The sequence below is a fragment of the Drosophila pseudoobscura genome, chromosome 3 (assembly GCF_009870125.1).
Source record: "Drosophila pseudoobscura strain MV-25-SWS-2005 chromosome 3, UCI_Dpse_MV25, whole genome shotgun sequence".
Taxonomy (NCBI): Eukaryota; Metazoa; Arthropoda; class Insecta; order Diptera; family Drosophilidae; genus Drosophila; species Drosophila pseudoobscura.
In genome coordinates, this window is record NC_046680.1 from 20932083 (window position 1) to 20952469 (window position 20387).

General features: G+C 44.4%; 7 protein-coding genes and 2 long non-coding RNA genes across 11 annotated transcripts; 5 read left to right on the forward strand and 4 right to left on the reverse strand.

Annotated features, from left to right (window-relative positions):
* Positions 1-62: 62 nt before the first annotated feature.
* On the forward strand, positions 63-688 carry SIFa (neuropeptide SIFamide). Its single transcript, XM_002138893.4, has 2 exons — positions 63-313; positions 374-688. Exons 1-2 carry the CDS (start codon positions 181-183, stop codon positions 457-459), a joined length of 219 nt encoding a protein of 72 aa, XP_002138929.2. The 5' UTR covers positions 63-180; the 3' UTR covers positions 460-688.
* Start1 (Steroidogenic acute regulatory protein-like) lies at positions 591-3932 on the reverse strand. The gene is made up of 12 exons (XM_002138894.4): positions 3887-3932; positions 3281-3422; positions 3063-3211; positions 2834-2992; positions 2720-2773; positions 2519-2651; positions 2325-2458; positions 1977-2129; positions 1812-1916; positions 1198-1745; positions 1005-1128; positions 591-944 (listed from the first exon to the last, which is right to left on the reverse strand). Exons 2-12 carry the CDS (start codon positions 3378-3380, stop codon positions 846-848), a joined length of 1758 nt encoding a protein of 585 aa, XP_002138930.1. The 5' UTR covers positions 3381-3422; positions 3887-3932; the 3' UTR covers positions 591-845.
* LOC117183782 (uncharacterized) lies at positions 2125-2651 on the forward strand. Its single transcript, XR_004468955.1, has 2 exons — positions 2125-2244; positions 2301-2651. It is a non-coding gene; the product is annotated as an uncharacterized lncRNA (long non-coding RNA).
* Positions 3422-4043, forward strand: LOC117183783 (uncharacterized). The gene is made up of 2 exons (XR_004468956.1): positions 3422-3755; positions 3843-4043. It is a non-coding gene; the product is annotated as an uncharacterized lncRNA (long non-coding RNA).
* A 1088-nt stretch (positions 4044-5131) lies between these two features.
* LOC4805449 (peptidylprolyl isomerase domain and WD repeat-containing protein 1) lies at positions 5132-7790 on the reverse strand. 2 transcript variants are annotated; one of them, XM_015185170.2, is made up of 10 exons: positions 7508-7790; positions 7239-7442; positions 6997-7180; positions 6485-6931; positions 6129-6431; positions 5948-6066; positions 5862-5867; positions 5675-5795; positions 5397-5616; positions 5132-5336 (listed from the first exon to the last, which is right to left on the reverse strand). In XM_015185170.2, the coding sequence occupies exons 1-10, from the start codon at positions 7671-7673 to the stop codon at positions 5190-5192; spliced, it is 1917 nt and encodes a 638-aa protein (XP_015040656.1). In that variant the 5' UTR covers positions 7674-7790; the 3' UTR covers positions 5132-5189. The 2 variants fall into 2 exon arrangements, with proteins under 2 accessions (XP_015040656.1, XP_001361848.2); XM_001361811.5 differs by lacking the exon at positions 5862-5867 and having other exon boundaries at positions 7508-7789.
* A 4-nt stretch (positions 7791-7794) lies between these two features.
* Fcp1 (RNA polymerase II subunit A C-terminal domain phosphatase Fcp1) lies at positions 7795-11383 on the forward strand. Its single transcript, XM_001361812.5, has 7 exons — positions 7795-8249; positions 8405-8498; positions 8570-9006; positions 9064-9245; positions 9302-10510; positions 10581-10790; positions 10861-11383. Exons 1-7 carry the CDS (start codon positions 7894-7896, stop codon positions 10992-10994), a joined length of 2622 nt encoding a protein of 873 aa, XP_001361849.2. The 5' UTR covers positions 7795-7893; the 3' UTR covers positions 10995-11383.
* Positions 11384-11410: 27 nt separating this feature from the next.
* uri (unconventional prefoldin RPB5 interactor) lies at positions 11411-13896 on the reverse strand. Its single transcript, XM_001361813.5, has 4 exons — positions 13783-13896; positions 13425-13723; positions 11924-13367; positions 11411-11867 (listed from the first exon to the last, which is right to left on the reverse strand). The coding sequence occupies exons 1-4, from the start codon at positions 13810-13812 to the stop codon at positions 11529-11531; spliced, it is 2112 nt and encodes a 703-aa protein (XP_001361850.5). The 5' UTR covers positions 13813-13896; the 3' UTR covers positions 11411-11528.
* A 225-nt stretch (positions 13897-14121) lies between these two features.
* LOC4805452 (E3 ubiquitin-protein ligase ZNF598) lies at positions 14122-17574 on the reverse strand. 2 transcript variants are annotated; one of them, XM_033379069.1, is made up of 6 exons: positions 17059-17574; positions 16856-17001; positions 16231-16791; positions 14952-16173; positions 14691-14888; positions 14122-14623 (listed from the first exon to the last, which is right to left on the reverse strand). In XM_033379069.1, the coding sequence occupies exons 1-6, from the start codon at positions 17329-17331 to the stop codon at positions 14426-14428; spliced, it is 2598 nt and encodes an 865-aa protein (XP_033234960.1). In that variant the 5' UTR covers positions 17332-17574; the 3' UTR covers positions 14122-14425. The 2 variants fall into 2 exon arrangements, with proteins under 2 accessions (XP_033234960.1, XP_001361851.2); XM_001361814.5 differs by having other exon boundaries at positions 16228-16791; positions 17059-17573.
* Positions 17575-18265: 691 nt separating this feature from the next.
* On the forward strand, positions 18266-20386 carry Nurf-38 (Inorganic pyrophosphatase Nurf-38). The gene is made up of 6 exons (XM_002138895.4): positions 18266-18462; positions 18944-19062; positions 19122-19517; positions 19582-19736; positions 19811-19920; positions 20230-20386. The coding sequence occupies exons 1-6, from the start codon at positions 18399-18401 to the stop codon at positions 20259-20261; spliced, it is 876 nt and encodes a 291-aa protein (XP_002138931.3). The 5' UTR covers positions 18266-18398; the 3' UTR covers positions 20262-20386.
* The last annotated feature ends 1 nt before the right edge of the window (position 20387 follows it).

Here is a 20387-nt window from a genome sequence, read left to right on the forward strand (position 1 = left end):
TTTCAATTATCACCGTAACTCAATTAGGAAGGAATCACATCCTGGGCCAGCCGGACCTTTTTGTCAGTATAAAAGCCGTGACCGCTGCTTGGTTGGACACAGAATCATTCGCTCGCTTCAGGCACTCACAACAGGACCAATCGTCAAACACTGCCCACAACGCTCACTGAAGACTTCAAAATGGCTCTCCGATTCACACTCACTCTGCTGCTGGTGACCATCCTGGCGACAGCCATTCTGCTAAGCTCCAGCGAGGCGGCCTACAGGAAGCCACCCTTCAATGGCAGCATTTTTGGCAAGCGCAACGGCTTGGGTAAGTGTCGGTGCTGCTCCTTGGCATCATTAAATGACTTGACTCTTGATTTTCATGTAGACTATGACAATGCCAAGATGAGTGCCGTATGCGAGGTGGCCATGGAGGCGTGTCCCATGTGGTTTCCACAGAACGATAGCAAATAGGACCACGCCCTCCGACTGCGCCTCCTAGAAGTGATCTCAAGCCTACGATTAATACAATATCAGCAGCAGGCAGGCAGATGCTGCGGCTGTGGCTGCAGCTGCGACTAAATGGGGAAATCCGAGACATAAAATCATGTAAAATGTTACATTTATAAGCCGTGCATATGCATAAAACTTACGCATTATCATATAGATACATACATATAATCATTAAACATACTGCAATGAACTTGATCCTGCTCTATAATTATTGAAATATTCCTACAGATGATCGTTTGCTGGCCACTCTACGCAAGCACACTCGTGAGATGCAGTTAGATTACAATTAGAATACAGTTTGAATATGGGCTTCCGCCCATTTCGGTTGCACGCTCCCACTTGAGGGTCTAGTTTATCCGCGGCACTCGTCCACGACCCCGCTGTCGCAGCTCGTTTACATGCTTGCGCAGATTCGTTATGTAGTCAGTCATGGAGGAGGTGAGTGCCTGAAAGGAAAAACATGTGAGATGGCCGGCATTCAATGACTAATATTAACGACTACTCACTGCATCCAGAACGTAGCGAGGGATGTACCCCTTTAGGTCCAGGCACAGGACCCATTCCACGATGCAGCTGTCCGATTTTCCAACGATTTCCCGAAATGCAAACCCGGTGACAATATTCTCGCCCCTGCAATTGGACGTTGAGTTGTGAGAATGAATTTATCACCTAATGTTTCCATTTTGTGTGCAGCCTCACCTTGTGTATTTGGATGTGGGCGGAACGGCAGCGTATTGCACACTAATCGCTGCGCTCATCCAAACCTTATCCGTGGTCTTGCCAACGCTGCTGGGCTTTGTCACGGTCTCTTTATCTGCCTCGCCATCCAATTTTTCTTTGGCATCTGAAAACTCATCTTCGTCCAACGGCGGTGGGTCTTCATCAAAATTTACAACTGGCCCCAAACTCTTTGCGCCCAGACTGTTGCCCAGTGTATTGAAGGGCGTTGAGGGACCTACAGATGCGTTGGGAAACTTTGCCCGACAACTGGATACACTGCCGGGCAGGGGCGTTTGTGAGTCGCCATCAGATATGGTGCTGACACTGCCCTCGCAGGAGCGGTTCAGGGTGCTGTTGTCGTCATCGTCATCGTCGCTGCTCAACTTTGCCACATCATCGTCGTCGCAGATTTGGCCATTGTAAAACAGACGACACGACCGCAAGTTGACAAAGTCGCGACTCTTTACCATCCCACCACCACCTCCGGTGGACACCTGGTATGTAATGTCCGTGTAAGAATTTATTTTCTGTTGAGTGAAAAATATGTTGTATATGATTAGAGATATTCTCTGGAGACTTGTTCATGCACTTACGCGCACTATTTTGGATTCTAGTAGGGCCGGATTCCATTTTGGACAGTCCTCAATGCGGTAGAATAGAGTTTCCATGAGAGCCTTGGCGGGATATTTGATGCGGGCCTGCAAAAGGAAAAAAATTCCTGTTAACACATCTGTCAGAGAAAGCGGAGTCTAACGCACCGTCAGTTTGTATATTTTTCCTGTCTTTTCCCGCTGCATGCTGTGAATGGTGTCGCCCTTGTGGGTTACTTTCTCCACCTTCCAGTCACTGGACTCAATGATCTGATAGGCTTTGCGCAGGCAATCCAAGGCCATTTGGTGATACTCCTCATCCTGAAACGGTACCAAACAGGGGCAAGTTAGTTGACAGGAAGAACAATTGCTATTTGTGGCCATACAACTACCGAAAACATTGAAACAGTGTTTTTAGTACCGTCAAAATGAATCGGTCAGAATCTTTTATAGTCGCCAGGCGAACTATGTTTTATTCAAAACTTTTTTTAGAATGCGCATACATGAATAGCTTACCTCTTCATCTTCCTCGTCAGAGTGGCGAGCGGTGTCCAGCGGTGAATAAAAATCAGTCACACTCTGTGGCGGTCGCTCATTTTCAATCAAGATTGACGGCTGTACCAAAGGTGTACGATCATTCGAAATATGGGCTACAATAGAATAGCAATAATTAACACCTTGAAGGAAGAAGGGAGCCGAACAGCACTTACACCTAAAATAGTGCTGGGCATGTCGTTCCTGCGGTATGACCCGACAGTCAAGGAACCAGGCTTCGCCCCAGGCCAGTATAAATGATGTGATTATGAGGATGACTTCGAAAACTTGTTGCTTGGCTTGCAGCCACTGTGGGCAAAATAAAGGTCATGCTTGTTTAAAAATTCCCTTTGGGTGTGCAGTATGGCATATCTTACATTGAAAACAAAAACCTTGGAGATGAGGAACAAGCACGAACAACTCGTTGAAAGCTGCAAGGAAGGATTCTCTTATCAGTATCAGAACACCAATCTCCATAGATATGAACATACTGCTATAATGGACCAATGATTGATGTACATCATGGCATAGAAAAAGATTAGGACTATGAATCGACAGAGCGCTATGGCAACCACATCGAAAAGCGAAGTATAGATTGTGTACTCCACAATTTGCTTGTGGAACGCCTGGAATATATTATCGCCATCAATCTGAAAATCGAAATAAATCAAAGCTTAACGTTGCTGTCACCGCGTTTGCTTAACACAATCAATGACATACCACTATGCAAATGAGCCACAGCAGTGACACAAACACCAGGTCGAATGTAACGAAGAGGCAGAAGAAGCGTCGCACCACAGACATTCGTCCATCTTGCATGTAACCGGCAAGAAAGTCCTCGGTTATCAAGTTGATAGAATGTGCTCGCGCTGAAGTTAAAATGCGACCGAGTTAACCCAGCAAAGTATGGAATATGTACTTGCTGTAGCTGTACTTACACATATCATATTGCATGTGATAGGCATTATTCCCCTGTCGCGCATTCGACAAAATGAACTGAGCAGCGTTTCGGGCATCCACTGAATCACTTTGAGGCATGGCAGTTGATTGTCACTAAACTTAGCTCATCTTTATTATCCGCTAAAACGACACCAGAATATTGGTTATCAATTAAAAACTCCCACATTGTGTTTATCTTTGATTGATAGTAAGAAATCAGAACAAAGGGAAAGGAGGTTAGCTCTAAAGAGCTAACGAGCTCCCCTATAGAGGAGCTCATGTATGACTAACTCAAAGGCAAATGAATAGTCAATTAGGTTTACGCCGATAAGAATTGAATTAGTCTCCACATAATACGGGTTATACCGAATTACAAATATATTTACTATGTTCTTATATGTATACATATGTACGTTAGTAAACTTGAGCCACAAACCAGGCTCGCAATCGGAAGCAGAACTCAGAACTATTCTTGTACGTATTCATTGCAGTTTATAGATTATCAATAATCGAAAACTTGCATTTTCTTTATTTTCTCTTCGGCCATAAACAATTTTATAGCTGCTGACCCGCATCATTCACAAAAAGAATACAAATCTATTTACCTTAACTAATAGTATTCGTTTCACTTTGATCTTATAGTATAAAAAACACCACAACAGGAGTCAGTAATAATATTTCAATAGCGCTATCTAATTGTATTACTTTTATATGTTAATAAAGTTTTTTACGAACAAAAGGAATAATAAAACAATGCAAAAACAGCTGGTCAGTGTGGCCTTTCCGAGTCCCACAAATATACCGAAACATACCATCTCATTTAAAAAATATACCGTAATATACTGACGAACTCAAGTTATATTTTACATATTCCTCGTGTTTGATCTTCCGTGGAATATTACCAGCTTGACAGAACCATCAGCTACACCCACATATTTTTATCCGATTAATGAATCAATTGTCTACTTTACTAGCTTGTTTTAAATACTTGACGTGTTTTCCTGCTGCAGCGATTTCTTTGATTGTTTTTGCCTCAATTTTGGTTCCTCAACAACAACAGGTTATGATGAAAAACCGATCTTAGCCCACTTAAGCCCCCTATCTTTAAATGGTCCAACTACTTGAGGTATATGGCGAAAAATATTAACGATTGCAAATTCTTCTTGTAGAACCATACCATCTTTCCTCTGAACTTAAAAAAACACTATATCTTTCAACTGAACTGCGCTAAAATTAGTCAATTTTCATTATTTTCGGTGCAAAATTGAAATACTCCCTTGGCCTATAATAATATAATCGTTCTCCGTCAAGGATTAAAAGCCATATTGTTCAATTCTGAGATTCCGTTGAAAAATTCTGGCTAACTAAAACCTTAAGTTTTGCCCACGTAATTTTAGGCCATTGATTAATCAATTTTCTAGCTAACTGGCTAGTTTTTAGTCCTTGCTTTCATTGTATTTTGCCTAAATTAAGGTTTAAACAAACAAGTTCAACAAAAAAAAACAGTCGCAATGTTGCTGGTATTTAAAGACAAGATTCGTGTATAGGCCTTTGTATACCCTATTTCGATAATTAAATAATTTCGTAATGTATACAGACCTTTTCTCAAATTTATATTCTTCAGACATATTCAAGTACATTATTAGTATCTGGGCGTATGACACTAGACTTTGCTAACTGACGAGCTGAAAAAACAGATGTTGAATAGGATCCAATTGTATATATAATAACTTCGTCTTTTTAGACAAACTAAAATGATATCTTTAGTGAGAGGGATGTAGGAAGTGAGAGGGATTCGAAGATGTAGGATTACAACGCTATTTGAATATTAGAAAATTATAAATCTTGTGTTTGAATTTGAGAATATTTTGAGGGACAAAAGCACACATTTATTATTTAAAAATTTGCCTAATTACTTAAATGTATTGATATTATTTTGATATCATCGTAGGGTTTGTCCGTTTTGGGATTCGCTTTTGTGTTGCAAATATTAAGAACGACTTCCATGCCTCGGTACACCCGACCAAAAACAGTATGCTTATTGTCCAGCCAAGGCTACAAAGAATTATGGTTTAAAAAGTGTCAACTAGTTGGGCAAAATATTGAAATACTTACAGTAGGCAGAACTGTTATAAAGAATTGGCTACCATTTGTATTGGGGCCAGCGTTTGCCATACTAACCGTATACGGACGATCATGCTTCAGACTAGGTACGAACTCATCCTTGAAATCGTGACCCCAGATTGACTTACCGCCAGTTCCAGTTCCCGTGGGATCACCCGTTTGGACCATGAATCCCTTGATAACACGATGGAATATATGCCCGTTGTAATACCTGGATAATGCAGACCGTGTAAAAGGAAAGTAAAGACTGAGTATATGTTAGATCTTACCCATTTTTCGCATGAACACAGAAATTCTCGATTGTCTTCGGTACTTCTTTAAAGAATAGCTTTATATGTACGTCTCCTTTGGTGGTGTGTAGCACCACGTTCTCATATATACGTTGCACGACTAAAATGATTAAGCAGTTTGAATGAATATATATCTTGAATGGGCATACATATGAGTAAGTATAACCTTCGTCTTGAAAAAGTGTTTGCGTTAGGGAAAAAATAAAGTTGTTAGTGAACACTTAACTAAATAGAAGAGAAATATGTGAATACCTGTGGCCTCGGGCACTGCAATAATGTCTTCTTTCGATGGCTTCTCATTGAATATATCACGGTCAACATCCTGCAGATCCGAGGGCAACCTTCGACTGTACAAGTAAAAGCGGTTTTTCCTAGAAACGATTGAGACACGTATAAGTAAATCGGACAGTCTGTGACGAACATTGAAACTAACTTGTAACCTGTGCAAAAAGCTGTTGGATCATTAAAATAGTTGTGCAACGCTGGGTTTTCGCTCGCCTCTTGTTCGAGCGTTATTGCGGCCTTCTGCCTCTTCACCCTGCCTTGGAACAAGGCCACCTGCAGGGGCCGTATGTTGTCCGTCTTGCCCAGAATGGTTACGCACCGATTTGTTACCACATTGATCACTTTTATGCCCAGCATGGTTGGATAGAGCAAAAAGTTGCCAGTGCTATCGAAAAGAATGTTAAGTGTTGTATTTTGCGCCGTCTTCTCCAGATCGCGTTCGGCGGCCATTCTAAAAAACCCTCCATTAATGTTAATATTTAAATCAAAAATTATATCATTTACCTTCTACCAAACTCCATATTCGGCAATGCGTGCGGCGTCTGCTGTAGTTGCGTATACGTGGAGAGCGCTTCGTCAAATACTCTTATCATCTTTCCTGTATTAAACTGAAATACGCGAACCTTGCGATCAGTGGAAATGGCGGCGAAACGCTTGCCGTCCGGCGAAGCTGCTATTCCAGTTACTTGGGTCTTCTGTTTGGCAAACTCAAAGAGGCTTGTGTCCAGTTTGGAGTCGAAATTCACCAGGCGCTGGGGAAATCTGTAATCATACTTTGGGGTTTGCCAGTACTCCAATATACCTTTACGATCAACCGATATAACCGTCTCCATGGCCACATTAAAGCACATGGCGACCACAGGGGCCGCGTGCATCTTCTCCAAGGTGTGCAGAACTTGACCCCCGCTCTGTCCATCGTAAATGTGTATAAAGTTGCTTTCCGCATCCGTGCTGTATATAAAATAATCATTGAAGTTACTCCATTGAGCATTTCAGCTCTCAATGAACCAGCTTACATGGCCAGTCCTTGGACGGCATCTCCTGGAGCGCTTATCCACTCGGTACATTGGGGAGTGTAGCCTAGGCGGATTATATTTATCATGTCAAAGTTCACCACATCAAAGACCTTGGCTGTTTGATCGGTCGCCGCCGAGCAGAGCAATGTGCCACTGGCATTTGCAGACAACGACTTGATTGGAACTATAAATATCCGTACGCTGTGAACATGAATGTCAAAAGAAACTACTTGTCCACCTACCCAAATGACTTCTAAAGTGCTTGACGAACTCAATGCCCAGCTCTCCTTTCTTCCAGAACTTGATGTGCCCATCCAAGCTGGCGGTAACCACAAAATCCGTTTTCGTGCACACCAAATGCGAAATCACGTCTCTATGCATGTAACTCCGTTCATAGCTCTCGGCGTTTGGCAGGTTCTCCAGGAAGATGTGTTCATACGGCAGCACTGCACAAAGCATAACCATTTCATTGAGAAGCAATCAAACAATTGACAGAACATTGATTATTTACCCTTCTTTTTCTTGGCGGGCACAGCACTTTGTTCCGAAGGCATTGGCCCAATCCAGGTTGAATCTTCACCATCGGCATCGTTTTCTCCTGCAGGTTCAGCATTTTGTTCATCTTCCTCCGCTGGGGCGCTCCGTTTCAGATCCTCCTTAGAGTTTGTTTCACTCATTTTGCACGCTATTTTCCTAACAACAAACAAAAACACAAGCCGAAGCAGTTTTCTGAGAACGTGAATAATTTTAGCGCCGTTTGCATGCCAGGGATGCAGCGCCACCTTTGATCAGCTGATTCCCAGTGAATGTCAATTTATGTCGACGTATTCACAGAGAATGGCACAGAGATTTGAACAATCTTGATTATATTTGTATTAAAAATATTGTAAATACAAGATGGAGAAGCTTGGCCAGGAAGAAACTGCGCATTCCAGCCGGATTGCAGGCAATAGCAGCAAGGATGGTGATGATGGAGGCGGCGGTGGCGGTATCGGCGGCGGCGGCGGAAGCGCGAACGGCATTGTTGTAAATGCAGCACTCAGTGATACAGAGACACGCATACGAATCAATAAATGGCGCGTACGCGAAGGGCAATTCGTGTCGGCCGCACAAATCCTGTTTCTGTACCAGGAAGTTGGGGACGACGGCAAGCCTTCAAAGGCCGGCAACATGACAGTCCAAAAATACAAATCAAATCGGGCCGGAGTTGTCAAAAAGCGGCTTCGTAAAGACGGCGAAATGATAGTGAAGGGGTGAGTTTTCCCAACTCTGTTGGGGCTTTGCTGTTGTTTTTATTGGTGTGGGGTTGGGGTTTGGGTTGTGGGTGGAATGCAATTATGCACAACGTCGCTCAGATGGGGGTATACACACATTTTGAGCATGGTTTTGTTTTTATTTGCTTTTGCAGGGATGCGATTCTGGAGTTGTCCGAATGCATACACACAACCGTCATCAAGGATATGTGCGCGGACTGCGGAGCCGATTTGCGAAAGGATGACAATGTAAGTGTCAAAATTTGAACGTTCCCAGTTGAGTAACATGAACTAATTTCATAATTTTCCCTCTCCGAAAGGGCCAAACCTCTGAGGCCTCGGTGCCGATGGTGCACACCATGCCTGACCTCAAAGTCACCCAAAAACTGGCCCAGAAGCTTGGCCATGACGACACACGCCGACTTCTTGCTGACCGCAAGTTGGTGCTTCTCGTTGATCTCGACCAGACGGTCATCCATACCACCAACGACACCGTACCGGAGAATATCAAGGGTATCTATCACTTCCAGCTATATGGCCCGCAGTCGCCTTGGTACCACACGCGACTGCGCCCTGGCACAGCCGAGTTCTTGGAGCGCATGTCCCAGCTGTACGAGCTACACATCTGCACATTCGGCGCCCGGAACTATGCACACATGATTGCTCAACTGCTCGACCCGGACGGCAAGTTCTTCTCGCACCGCATACTGTCCCGCGATGAATGCTTCAATGCCACCAGCAAGACGGACAACTTAAAGTGAGTGGAAGCCCCTGAATATGTTTTATGGGCAATAATTTAATGGACAATTTGCAGGGCTTTATTTCCGAATGGTGATTCGATGGTGTGCATCATTGACGATCGAGAGGATGTCTGGAACATGGCGTCTAATTTGATCCAAGTCAAGCCTTACCATTTCTTCCAGCACACCGGCGACATCAATGCTCCGCCGGGACTGTCCAAGCACGAGTTGGATGGAGAAGGAGTCGACTTCAAAGGTTAGTTCCGGATCCAAATCATCAGCAAACATGATTATAGGATTTATTTCTTGCAGATATGACTGAAAAAGAAGAAGAAAAAGATAAGGCAGATGTGGAGAGCGAAATAAAAACTGAAGACCCCGATAAAGGCGATAATACTGTATCAAGCACAAGCAAAGATGAGGATGGAAATGAAGAATCCGTTGACGTAGTAGAGCAGGAAAGCGACGCAAAAGATGCAGAAGTGACCAACACCACAATTATCACAGAATCAAAGGAGTTGTCGGACAAGCTCAACGGGAAGGCGGATACGGAAATAGATACGCTTATAGATAATAGTTCATCTGGCACGCCTGATCCACAAAAGCCAGCCAGCGATAGCGAAGACATAGTGGTAGACGATGTGGTATCTGAAAATTCCAAGGATAGCACAAGTGTGCCTAAAGTTGATGGCAACACGGAAATTGACTCAAAGGCTTCAGCCGAAGCGAACGAAACGAATGACCTGGTGGAGTCGTCTACTAGTCTAACGGATAAGGAGAACCAAATTAGCGTAGAAGATGCGGCCACCACTTCAACAAGTCCAATCGTCAAAGTCAACCACGACGAAGGAAAACTAATTGAGATTGAGGACCCGGATGACTACTTACTCTATTTGGAGGTAATACTGCGCAATATACACAAGCGCTTTTATGCGATCTACGACGAGACCATGGAGATACCAGACTTGAAGATTATTGTGCCTAAAATTCGATGTGAAGTGCTGCGCGGAAAGAATCTTGTGTTTTCTGGCTTAGTGCCAACGCAAATGAGACTGGAGCAGTCTCGTGCCTACTTCATAGCCAAGAGCCTGGGGGCCGAAGTTCAGCCGAACATCAGCAAGGAAAGCACACATCTGGTGGCCGTTAATGCCGGCACCTACAAGGTAAATGCCGCCAAGAAGGAGGTCAACATCAGAGTGGTCAATGCCAATTGGCTGTGGACCTGTGCCGAGCGTTGGGAACATGTAGAGGAGAAGCTGTTTCCATTGGATCGCAAAGTCCGCAATAAAGGCCGACAGCCGCCCGCCCATTGCCACAGTCCCGAACATGTGGTCAACTACAGCGAGAGATCGGAGATATCCCCGTCGAGCAGCAAGCAACAGGAGGAGCAGAGTGGAAACTTTCGGGAAACCCTAAATCCGTTGCTGGTATTATCAAATGCCGAGATTGCGGACATGAATAAAGACTACGATACGTTCTTCGAGTCTGATTCGTCCAGTGACGAAGGACCCGTCAACTTTGGTAAGGCCCCACTCCAAAATATTCTATCAGAACTTTTATATTTATTTGCGACTATTATATTGAACCTTAGAAAATCCACCCATGGACAAGAAACTGCTGAAACGTAAGCGTGAGGACGAGAATTCGAATCGGGCCCACGATTTCTTTATGCGCACTGGAGATGTGATGATGGGAGCGCCGACTCTAGCTAACTTTGAGGAGGATGATCGCGAGCGCGATGACAATAACGAAGACGAAGAGGACGATGACGATGAGATTCCAAGCGCTAAATTCCGACGAGGTTGGCTCTCAAATAATTAAAATTTACCAATAATTTATCAATTCCTTAACTTCAATTTGGCTTCTTTCAGGGGAGGAGCTGCCGTCAGATTTGGAAATTGGTTCGGACTCGAACAGTGAAAACAATCAAGAGGATGAGGACGATGGCGAATGGAATATGATGGGAGCCGCTCTGGAGCGGGAGTTTCTGGGGCTGGAAGATTAACTATTTGACGATGACTTTGACATTTAGAATGTCTGCGAGGCTTTCGAAGGCGGAACCCAACCCACACAACTTAACACAAAAAAACAAAAATAAAGCAATTGAAACAGTTATCAGTTACATATTGATGTAGATGTATCTAGGTACGGCACCTATGTATAAGATCTGTACTTTATGTATGTATTAGTAGTTAACTTTAAATACTTTTAAGCGATCGCGCACAGATCAGCTTTCGCTGAGTACTCTCCCCAATCACACTCCAGACCCCCGACCCGCCCACATCGTCATACATTGAAATTGTAATCAAAAACATCTCACGACTTAAATCTAATCTAATGTAAATTGATATCTACTGTAAATGTTTTAAAAATAAATTCCGTTGAAACGGACTAGCTAGCGTCTAGTGTTTAATTTAATAATTTATGTACACCACACCAGTAGTTGTTTATTGTTTGTCGTTGTGTTTGTAATAGATCACCACATTAAACTTGAACAAATATACATAGAAAGTAAATTGAAGAAACTCCAACTATTTTGCTACGTTTTGCGGAGCGACGAACGCTGCTGCTTGAAGCGGCTGACTCGCTTCTTGGGGGTATGCGCGTCTATGAAATTTTCCTTGGGCAGGGGGTCAGGCGCAGTTGGTTCCTTAGTCTCCACCAGGTCGTGCATCACCTTCTGATAGGCACTCATATCACGCAGATCATCGTCCAGGGTGCGCTCCTTCTTTGGCCTGTTGACTTTGCCCTTCTTTGCCTTCTTCGTCTGTTTTGTGCCTATGTGGGACTCGCGCTCAACAGCAGACTTGTTTCTCAGAATTGACTTCGATAACGGTTCATCAACGGCTTCGGTAGCACTCTTATCTGGCTTGGAAAACTGCAAAACAAAGTGGTTATCGATTTGTTATTAACTGGCTTATGGATATGCCTTACCTGAGCTCGAGGATCCTCGTAGGCCCCCTCGCGCGCAGTTTCATTCAGTATGGGCACTTTCAGTTCGTGCTCGCCTTCGAAACCGTTCACGTATATGGGAAAAGTGGGCTGTGCCTTAGCCAACGCATTTTCATACTGCACGTAGAAATCTGCCGGCGTCCCAGGCGTTCCTTCGAGGCATTCACGCATCGCAGCAGGCACCGCATCGGAATGTTTGAAGCTGATGTGTAATGTGTTGATGCGTCCAGTTGATTCCTCAAGTATTCGGTTAAGCAAATCAAAATCTTGGGCACTCTGATTCTCCTGGACATAATCAACGTTCTGCTGAACCTTTTGCAATATCTCCGAGCTCTTGTTGCTTACTTTCTCTTGATGCACTGCAGCAAATGTCTGAATCGCTGGTTCATCAAGCTTTATAACTTCACGGGCCCGCTGCTTTGCCTTTGGCACCATTTCGGCAACGGGTTCGTGGGTATGGAATTCAAGCTTCTCCTCTGACAAAGCAAAGGAAATGCGCCGCTTTTTAGGGTCCACTTTAGGAGCCACGTCAGGCGCTTCCTCAATGGAAGCCTCCTCATCGTCGCTAGCTTCCACCAGATCGTTCTCAAACATCAACTCCTGGAGGTCATCTTCCAGCGTGACAACCACATTCATTAAACGAGTCAGCTCTTCGCTTATAAATTTAACTCTTTGTATTTTACGCATTTTCGCCTTTAGAACCTCCAGCTGGGACCTCAGGAATGGTTCACGTTCTTCACTGGGCAACAGCGATATCTGATTTCGAATGGTATACACCTCCTCTTCCTGGTCGACAGGTTCATCTTCCACACTTTCTCTTTCGTCTTCACGTTCTACACTGGGCAACAAGGATACATTTTCCGTAATAGTTTGCGCCTTTTTTTCTTGGACATCAGCTTTATCATCAACAGTCTGGATCTCTTCTTGGCCATTAACTTTGCCATTATTCACACTCTGGGTGTCGTTATCACTTTTATTTGGAGCTCTTGCTACACGTTTTTTCGACGAACTTTGACTTATTTCACCATACATTAATTGATGCACCAGTTGTTGGTCTGTGTTCCGAATTTGGGATTCCTCCTCCTCAGTAAGTTTTAAATTAATGGGCTCCTCTTCCGTGGCTTTCCTTTCAGCTGGTTTGTCTCCAATCTTTGTCAGCAGCTCTTCGAGCATCTCGGGATCTACACTGTCAGGGTCCAGACCCAGTTCTTCTATTATGTCGAGTTCATCCAATTTTTGTAACTTATCTTCGCACATATTGAGTTTTGCTTCACGTTCCTTGCGCTCCGCTTGTTTCATCCTGCGCGTATTTTCTTTGTGTTGCTCCTTCCACTTGATTTCAGCTTCCTCATTGTAGGCTTCAATGATTTCCACTTGCCCAGCTTCCGCCATAGCGCCCTCCGTCACTGGCGCGTTCAATTTGTTTCTGAAATACGATCGTAAGCATTGAGCTCTGCCAAGTGCAATTATTAGATCAACTTACTGCCACAGGTTAGCTTCGGTCTCAAGTTTTTTCAAGCGTTCCTCCGCCAGCCTAAGGCGATGTTGGCATATTTCCTTAGCCTTATGCGCCGAACATGCCGAGAAGTATCCTTCGTTGTGGCTCACCAGTAGCTCATTTGTGTGTATGAGCTGGCCCGGCATCAGAGCTTTCCTGCCAATGGGCACCATAACCTCCACGCTGAGGTTCTTGGCGAACAGTTCCAAATTTCGAATGGCGGTCTCATTATCGGTTTTGTATGTCTGCCAACGATCCGTTTCCTTGCCATTATCATCGATGGCCTGAAACCAACCAATTTTGTAATTTATTTCCCTATAAAACAAATAAAATATCCAGAAACCTGCCGAAGTGCATCCTCGCGCCGCTCCATTTTGTTAAAATGGCTTAACGCGTACGCCGAATGTTGAAGGAAAATGGTCTAGCGCGTCGTAGCGCGGTAACAATCGAAATTCAAAATGGTTTTCCCTACTCTTCTTCTTTTGATATAATCACTAAATTGGATAAAATAAAATAGAAATGTTTGACTATCATTATACGTCTTTCATTATCCTATCAATATTTTGCAAAGGCAGGGAATGTAAATGGCAAATATTGATTAAATGATAAGCTTATCACCAAGTTCCCTTCCCATTTGTTACCATTTGATTAGGATCCGACCCTATGTTGGTTGACACACTAATTTCTGTGGGCTGATTACCATTACGACTTTATTGATTTGCACTGTATTCGGTTGGGGGTATTTCAGACACACAAGCTCACTAGTTAAAATTTAAAAACGCAATTACTGCCAGGACTTTGGGTTATGAAACGTTTACAACGTCACATAAACAGTCCACTTATTGTTCCAAATCATAGAAGGACTATCTTTAAATTTTGATTTTCATATACAACATATTCAGGGGCGTGTCGAGTGGATGATCCATTCAAATATATACATAAAAAATATACAGGATAAAGCTTTTGTTGTCCTCTGCTGTTTACTCTTAGTTACGTTGTAGATTCGGGGATGTGCTTCCTAGCTTGGGAAAGTTCTGCGATAACTCATGCGCCTTCCGATGGATACCCATATCGCCAGCCAAAAGGACTTGCTTGCATACGGCGCACACTTCTAGGCTGGGTAGAGATTTGCGCTGGGCGGGTGATATTTGTCTCAAATTCTGCTTGTACACCAAATAGAGCTCCTGCAAAAGTACGAGAAGATAGAGGATCACATTCCAGTTAGACGGTTTCATAATTTAAGGCGGTTACTTGTTGCTTGCTTATGTCGGGCAGCATCACAAGGAGTTCCGGAAACAGGGCGTGAAATGAATCCAGCATTGCACACTGGCAGTGCTCATAGTACGCTTGACCATTGCAGGAGCCATCCCGAAACTTGAAAGACAACGATCTAAATTCGTTCAGTGCCTCTGGCGTCTTAAGTATCTCTCTGAACTTGTCGACCAGATTCTAAAGATGCAAAGTAAAATTAGAAGATATAGCCATTTATATGTGTAATATGTATGGGTTTACCTGATTCCTGGCTGTGGTATCTGGTGGATCGGTATAGGAATATGACATTGGTACAATGTCATAGGACTCGCCCAGCGAACTGGTGAATGTCAGGTTATTGGGTAACTTGGCCACCGAGTTAACTTTAACATTTGAGATAAATCCAGGCGGCGGCTTGAGTGGTGGTCCAGCACCGAGTCCAGGTGGAGTACGCGCCGGAGTCGATGCAGTGCCATTGGGTGTTGGCTTTTGTTCGCTATTATTATTCTTCTCCTTCTGCTTAGGTTGGCCGCCCTTTGATTGGTTCTCCTGATTGTTCTTCTTATCCTTTGGTTTTTTATCCTTTTTGTTTGCCTGCTGCTCTTGGTTGTTGTTGCTGGCCTTTGGAACGCTCTTGGGGATCGGCAGCACTGGTGGAGGTGCAACCTTCGCCTTGCGATTCTCTAGCTCCCGCTGTTTTTTCTCCGATGTGGGTTTGGACCAATTTAAGGAAGCAGCCGATCCGTTGCTTGGCCTTGAGGCGGCCGCCCTGCTGGTGCTGGCACATGGTCCGAGGGTGGGAAACTCGGCTGATGTTAGCTTTGGAGCGTTCTTTTTCATTGCCTCCGCTCGTGCCTTAGCTTCGGATTCCTCTTTTTGAACCATTTGGAGCTTGTGATATGTGTTCGGATTGGCCACCGACACATAGTCATCGACCAGAGTGCGATGCTTGGCCGAAAGGTTCGTCATGGGCACGGTAGAGGTACTAGGCAGCATATCCTCTTCCAAATTGCGCATGTTCTTCTTTCCTTTGCCGGGAGGCAGAGCGGGGAAATCGAATTGCGCAGTCGCTGGCTTCTTTGTCGCCGATGGACGATTTGATACATGCAAAAGCATTCCGTTATTGGCCGGAACAGATCGATTGGCACCAGAGACAGCGTTCGCCGACTTCTTGAAGACAGCTGCCACCGGATGTTGGGACTGAGCAGCTCTGGCCGCTAGACTGCTACTACTAGCTGCTACAGCACTACTGATGCCCCCGCCAAGGGCTGGAAAGTTCTCTTTTGTCCGTGCCAGTCCAGAGCTGCCACTGAGATTGCGCATCGAAGGCGGCGGGGGCCTTACCAACGATACGCTGGGACCTGTGGCAGCGCCACGTAGCGTTGGAAACTGCTCCTCGTTGCCAGCATCGATGCTGACTGCATGCCCGCGCTGTGATGTCGACGTTGGAAAATCATCCAAATAGTCGTGGTTTTCATCATTTCTAAAATACCAAAAACATTTAGATATACAGCCTTCGGGTTGTGCCCCCACTCACCGCGATCTCATATTGGCTATGCCCTGTTCATTCTGCCCGCTGCGTCCGCGCGGTCCAAGTGTAATCTCAAGCTGTAGAGTGCGTGTCTGCTTGGCTTGCTGCTTGTTCAGCGACTTGCCATGCATATTGGCCACATGGGCCTTGTACTCAATCTCATTGCGAAAAGCTCCGACGAACTGCTCCGTTGCGCACTTCCCCTCCTCGCAGAGAAAGTGCTCCTGCCGGAAATGGTCAGCCAGATCGCTATAGTCATTGTAAAACTCGTTGCAGCCATCGGCGTCGCAGAAGTGACAGAAGTAGTGCTCCCGTCGCAAATGCCGGAACAGCTCATCCCTGTCCACGTATCGCTTCTTGCAGTACTCGCACAGCGGATGCCCGCGGTGGGAGCGATTGTCTGGATCGCCCTTGTTATTATGCAAGCTCAGTTCGCTCTGGGTGTAGCATCGCCGCTCGAAGGTGAATATCTTCAGAGTTTCCACACACAGATCGCAGTAATGCAAGTTGTGTTCGCTCCGCACATGATTGCGAAGTCCTGCAAACGTCCGATATGGAGGCGCCTCGCACCTACGTGGGCAACAGCAAAGGAGTCAGAGGAGGGTAATCACCTTGAGCAAAAATAAGTACATACTTTGGGCAAGGATGATCGAGCAGCTGAAAGAACTTTTGCTGAATTTCGGCTGTGCAGAAGCCAATGCGATACTTTTTACTGTAGAAGTCCGAGCGGCTATTTGCCTCCAGCTCCCGATACGGTAGCTTCTCCAGTGTAAACAGAACCTTTAAGGGAAAAATTGTTTATTTCAGGTGCAGATGGTGAATGAAAGACGGAATTACCTTGGACAGAACATGCCGACAAATCGGACATTCGTTTTGCTGGCACAGCACCCGCATTCGCGTCGAGCACTCATAGCAAACAGGATGATCGCAATCACCAATGGAGTATATGTCAAAGTTCTTGAAACAGACCACACAGGCGTTGTCATCATTACTTGTGTCCAGAGGTAAAACCTCTGCGGGCTTTACAACTGGAGCAGCTTCACCAACATGGTTTGGTCTTGGTCGGCGCTGATTGCCCCTGTTCGTACCTCTCTGCTTGAAGTTTTGCATTTTGTCGGAAAGAGGGGAAATTTACTTGTTGCCAAGGTCTTCGATTTGCGAACCGAAAAGAAGCAAAGCTGTGTCGTATGGGATGTGAACTTAGGTTTTTTCAGATGCGGACCACGCCACAGCTTGAGTTTAGGCACACTACGTCAAAGAAAACCTACAAAAACACTTTTATTTAATATTTTCCCCAACACGAGGAAACACGACGACAATATGCGACCGACACTCAGAAATATATCAAAATATACCGTCTCATTTTAAAAATATACCGTAAATATACTGACGAATTCAAGTTCTATATTCCTCAATTTTAATATTCCGTGGAATATTACTAGCTATCTAGATCTTTTAGTCCTGCCCATATAGTTTTATCCGATTAATGATTCAATTTTCTACTTGGCCGGTTTGTTTTGAATACTTGACGTGTTTTCTTGCTACGGCGATTGCTGTTTTTGCTCCTCAACAACAATATAGCGCCTCGTATGATGAAAAACCGAACTTAGCCCACTTAAGCCCCCTCTATTAACTATGTTCAAAGGGCGGAAAATATTAACGATTGTATTCATGCCATCTTTTCTCTGAGCTTGAGAAAAAAAAACACTATATCTTTCACCTGAACTGCGCTAAAGTTATTAAATTTTCATTTTTTTTTATTGTAAATGGGAATACCCCCTTGGCTTATAATTGGTTGATTGTTCTACGTCAAGGATTGGAAACCATATTGCTCAATTTTGATGTTGCGTCGAATAAACGATACGTTTTAGCTAAATGGCTAAATGTTCTATTTAGTTAGTTATATTGCACGGAATATAAAAAACGAGGAATATGTATAATAGAACTTGAATTCGTCAGTATATTTACGGTATATTTTTTATATGAGACGGTATATTTTCGTATATATTTTAAAGATAAGTGCAGGGCTGCAATGGTAAAAAATGTTGGCACTTACAAGAAATTCACGTGTAGTGGTCGGCCGCCTTCACAACATTCTCCAAACGTCAGCAAAAGCTACTGGTGCAGTGTCCCGAAGGAATATTCAACTAAATAGTCTGCCAACGCTAAAAGTCGACATGTCCAAGTACGAAACCGCTGAGAAGGGAGCCAAGAACTCGCCCAGCTACAGCCTTTATTTCAGTGAGTACGAAAAGTGTGTTCTATGTGTGTGAACTATGGCCGGTCAATGTGACCCGGCGGCGATTCCCAGACGGTGCCATCGCTGGACATCTGTGCGAGAAAAGAAGATCATTCATAAACTACGGATAATGTAGAATCATAGCTACATATAGGCCGTTATGTAACAAGTCAATCCGGACTCTGGTTATTTAACGCATAGCTTTATCAGTAAAGAGCTGTTGGCAGCGCTGCCGCCGCTGCACGGAAAAAGGGGAATACCTAGATTCGGTTTTTGTTTAAACTTATCAGTTTGCATACATATAGATATACGCTCATATCAGAATTTGGGGAAATTAAATTGGATGATGAAATTTGTTACGCAAAGATATGGGTGTGAACTTTGTCTGGATGCCACCTCAGACAGGGACTATCAATCAACTTTGGAGGATTGCGTGTCCCGTGGGTCATTGTTAATAGGTATAATTTATTCTGCTTTTAACAGAAAATAAATGCGGCAATGTCATCTCACCGATGCACGACATTCCATTGTACGCCAATGAGGAGAAGACCATCTACAACATGGTGGTGGAGGTTCCACGTTGGACCAACGCCAAGATGGAGGTAAGCAAAGACAAATCTTGGCTAGACATAATTCAACGATTGCGTGTCCAACAATATAGATCAGCCTGAAGACGCCAATGAACCCCATTAAGCAGGACATCAAGAAGGGCAAGCTGCGCTTTGTGGCCAACTGCTTCCCCCACAAGGGCTACATTTGGAACTACGGTGCCCTGCCGCAGACCTGGGAGAACCCCGACCACATTGAGCCCTCGACCGGCTGCAAGGGTGACAACGATCCCATTGATGTAATTGAAATTGGCTATCGCGTGGCCAAGCGGGGCGATGTCATGCAGGTCAAGGTCCTGGGCACCATTGCTCTCATCGATGAGGGCGAAACTGACTGGAAAATCATCGCCATTGATGTGAACGATCCGCTGGCTTCGAAGGTCAACGATATTTCCGATGTGGATCAGTACTTCCCAGGCTTGCTGCGTGCCACTGTTGAGTGGTTCAAGGTAGGACCCATCAGCGGGTACATCTTCCTGTTCTTACTAACCTGGTGTACTCCCAACCCGATAGATTTACAAAATCCCCGATGGCAAGCCAGAGAACCAGTTTGCTTTCAACGGAGATGCGAAGAATGCCGATTTCGCGACTTCGATCATTGCCGAGACCCACAAGTTCTGGCAGACTCTGATCCACCAGAGCAGTGTGGGCGACCACTCAATCTCTTGGTGAGTTTTGTGCTATCTATGAGTGCACGATGACGGTATCTCCCGATAATGACCGATTTTATTTTTGTTTGCAGCACCAACATTACCAATCACAATTCCGAATTCGTCATCCCAAAAGACGAAGCTGACAAATTGTTTGCCGAGGCGCCAGAGGGTGGCCAGGTTGAGGAAGTGCTCGACACAGGTAAGGTTTACTATGTTAAATCAAAATTATAACCGCTGTCAGCGTCTCCCCGCATTATCCCGATTCGAACAATCCTCGCCTAAGCCACAAAATGCACACAAATTGGTCACGAAAGTCCAACCCAACCCGCATGCTTTAATTTGCTACTAAACTATCACAAACTCCAAAAAACTACAACTCTCCCACTGTAAATAATCCTAATATGTACCTACATGTAATGGGCTTTGCTTTATTCTTTTCAACTCTTGTATATATGCCTTTAAATATGAAATAAATATCGTTAAACTCATATTCCTCTTGTTCTTGCAGTCGACACATGGCATTTCATTCACCTCAAGTGATGGGATGGTGCTGCAGCATCATTTATGATATACTAATGGAGATTTTTTGTCACTTGAAATGTTGATTTTGGAGAGTATATTGAATTTATAATAAAGTTTTGCACCGCAATTAAAATCACCTCCGAC

What these genes read in the sequence shown, in the direction of transcription:
- SIFa (XM_002138893.4), top strand. Translation starts at nt 181, where the DNA reads ATGGCTCTCCGATTCACACTCACTCTGCTGCTGGTGACCATCCTGGCG. An exon ending in TGGCAAGCGCAACGGCTTGG is followed by an intron (nt 314 to 373) that starts GTAAGTGTCGGT and finishes ATTTTCATGTAG; the next exon opens with ACTATGACAATGCCAAGATG.
- Start1 (XM_002138894.4), bottom strand. Translation starts at nt 3,380, where the DNA reads ATGCCTCAAAGTGATTCAGTGGATGCCCGAAACGCTGCTCAGTTCATT. An exon ending in TGCCCAGCACTATTTTAGGT is followed by an intron (nt 2,459 to 2,518) that starts GTAAGTGCTGTT and finishes ATTCTATTGTAG; the next exon opens with CCCATATTTCGAATGATCGT. An exon ending in TAGAATCCAAAATAGTGCGC is followed by an intron (nt 1,746 to 1,811) that starts GTAAGTGCATGA and finishes TTCACTCAACAG; the next exon opens with AAAATAAATTCTTACACGGA.
- LOC4805449 (XM_015185170.2), bottom strand. Translation starts at nt 7,673, where the DNA reads ATGAGTGAAACAAACTCTAAGGAGGATCTGAAACGGAGCGCCCCAGCG. An exon ending in GCTTTTTGCACAGGTTACAA is followed by an intron (nt 6,067 to 6,128) that starts GTTAGTTTCAAT and finishes AATCGTTTCTAG; the next exon opens with GAAAAACCGCTTTTACTTGT. An exon ending in TGTGTTCATGCGAAAAATGG is followed by an intron (nt 5,617 to 5,674) that starts GTAAGATCTAAC and finishes TGCATTATCCAG; the next exon opens with GTATTACAACGGGCATATAT.
- Fcp1 (XM_001361812.5), top strand. Translation starts at nt 7,894, where the DNA reads ATGGAGAAGCTTGGCCAGGAAGAAACTGCGCATTCCAGCCGGATTGCA. An exon ending in CGAAGGACCCGTCAACTTTG is followed by an intron (nt 10,511 to 10,580) that starts GTAAGGCCCCAC and finishes ATTGAACCTTAG; the next exon opens with AAAATCCACCCATGGACAAG. An exon ending in AAGCGCTAAATTCCGACGAG is followed by an intron (nt 10,791 to 10,860) that starts GTTGGCTCTCAA and finishes GGCTTCTTTCAG; the next exon opens with GGGAGGAGCTGCCGTCAGAT.
- uri (XM_001361813.5), bottom strand. Translation starts at nt 13,812, where the DNA reads ATGGAGCGGCGCGAGGATGCACTTCGGCAG. An exon ending in GCGAGGATGCACTTCGGCAG is followed by an intron (nt 13,724 to 13,782) that starts GTTTCTGGATAT and finishes GGTTGGTTTCAG; the next exon opens with GCCATCGATGATAATGGCAA. An exon ending in ACCGAAGCTAACCTGTGGCA is followed by an intron (nt 13,368 to 13,424) that starts GTAAGTTGATCT and finishes ATCGTATTTCAG; the next exon opens with AAACAAATTGAACGCGCCAG.
- LOC4805452 (XM_001361814.5), bottom strand. Translation starts at nt 17,331, where the DNA reads ATGCAAAACTTCAAGCAGAGAGGTACGAACAGGGGCAATCAGCGCCGA. An exon ending in ATAGCCAATATGAGATCGCG is followed by an intron (nt 16,174 to 16,227) that starts GTGAGTGGGGGC and finishes TTGGTATTTTAG; the next exon opens with AAATGATGAAAACCACGACT. An exon ending in ATACCACAGCCAGGAATCAG is followed by an intron (nt 14,889 to 14,951) that starts GTAAACCCATAC and finishes TTGCATCTTTAG; the next exon opens with AATCTGGTCGACAAGTTCAG.
- Nurf-38 (XM_002138895.4), top strand. Translation starts at nt 18,399, where the DNA reads ATGTCCAAGTACGAAACCGCTGAGAAGGGAGCCAAGAACTCGCCCAGC. An exon ending in GGACCAACGCCAAGATGGAG is followed by an intron (nt 19,063 to 19,121) that starts GTAAGCAAAGAC and finishes CCAACAATATAG; the next exon opens with ATCAGCCTGAAGACGCCAAT. An exon ending in CCACTGTTGAGTGGTTCAAG is followed by an intron (nt 19,518 to 19,581) that starts GTAGGACCCATC and finishes CCAACCCGATAG; the next exon opens with ATTTACAAAATCCCCGATGG.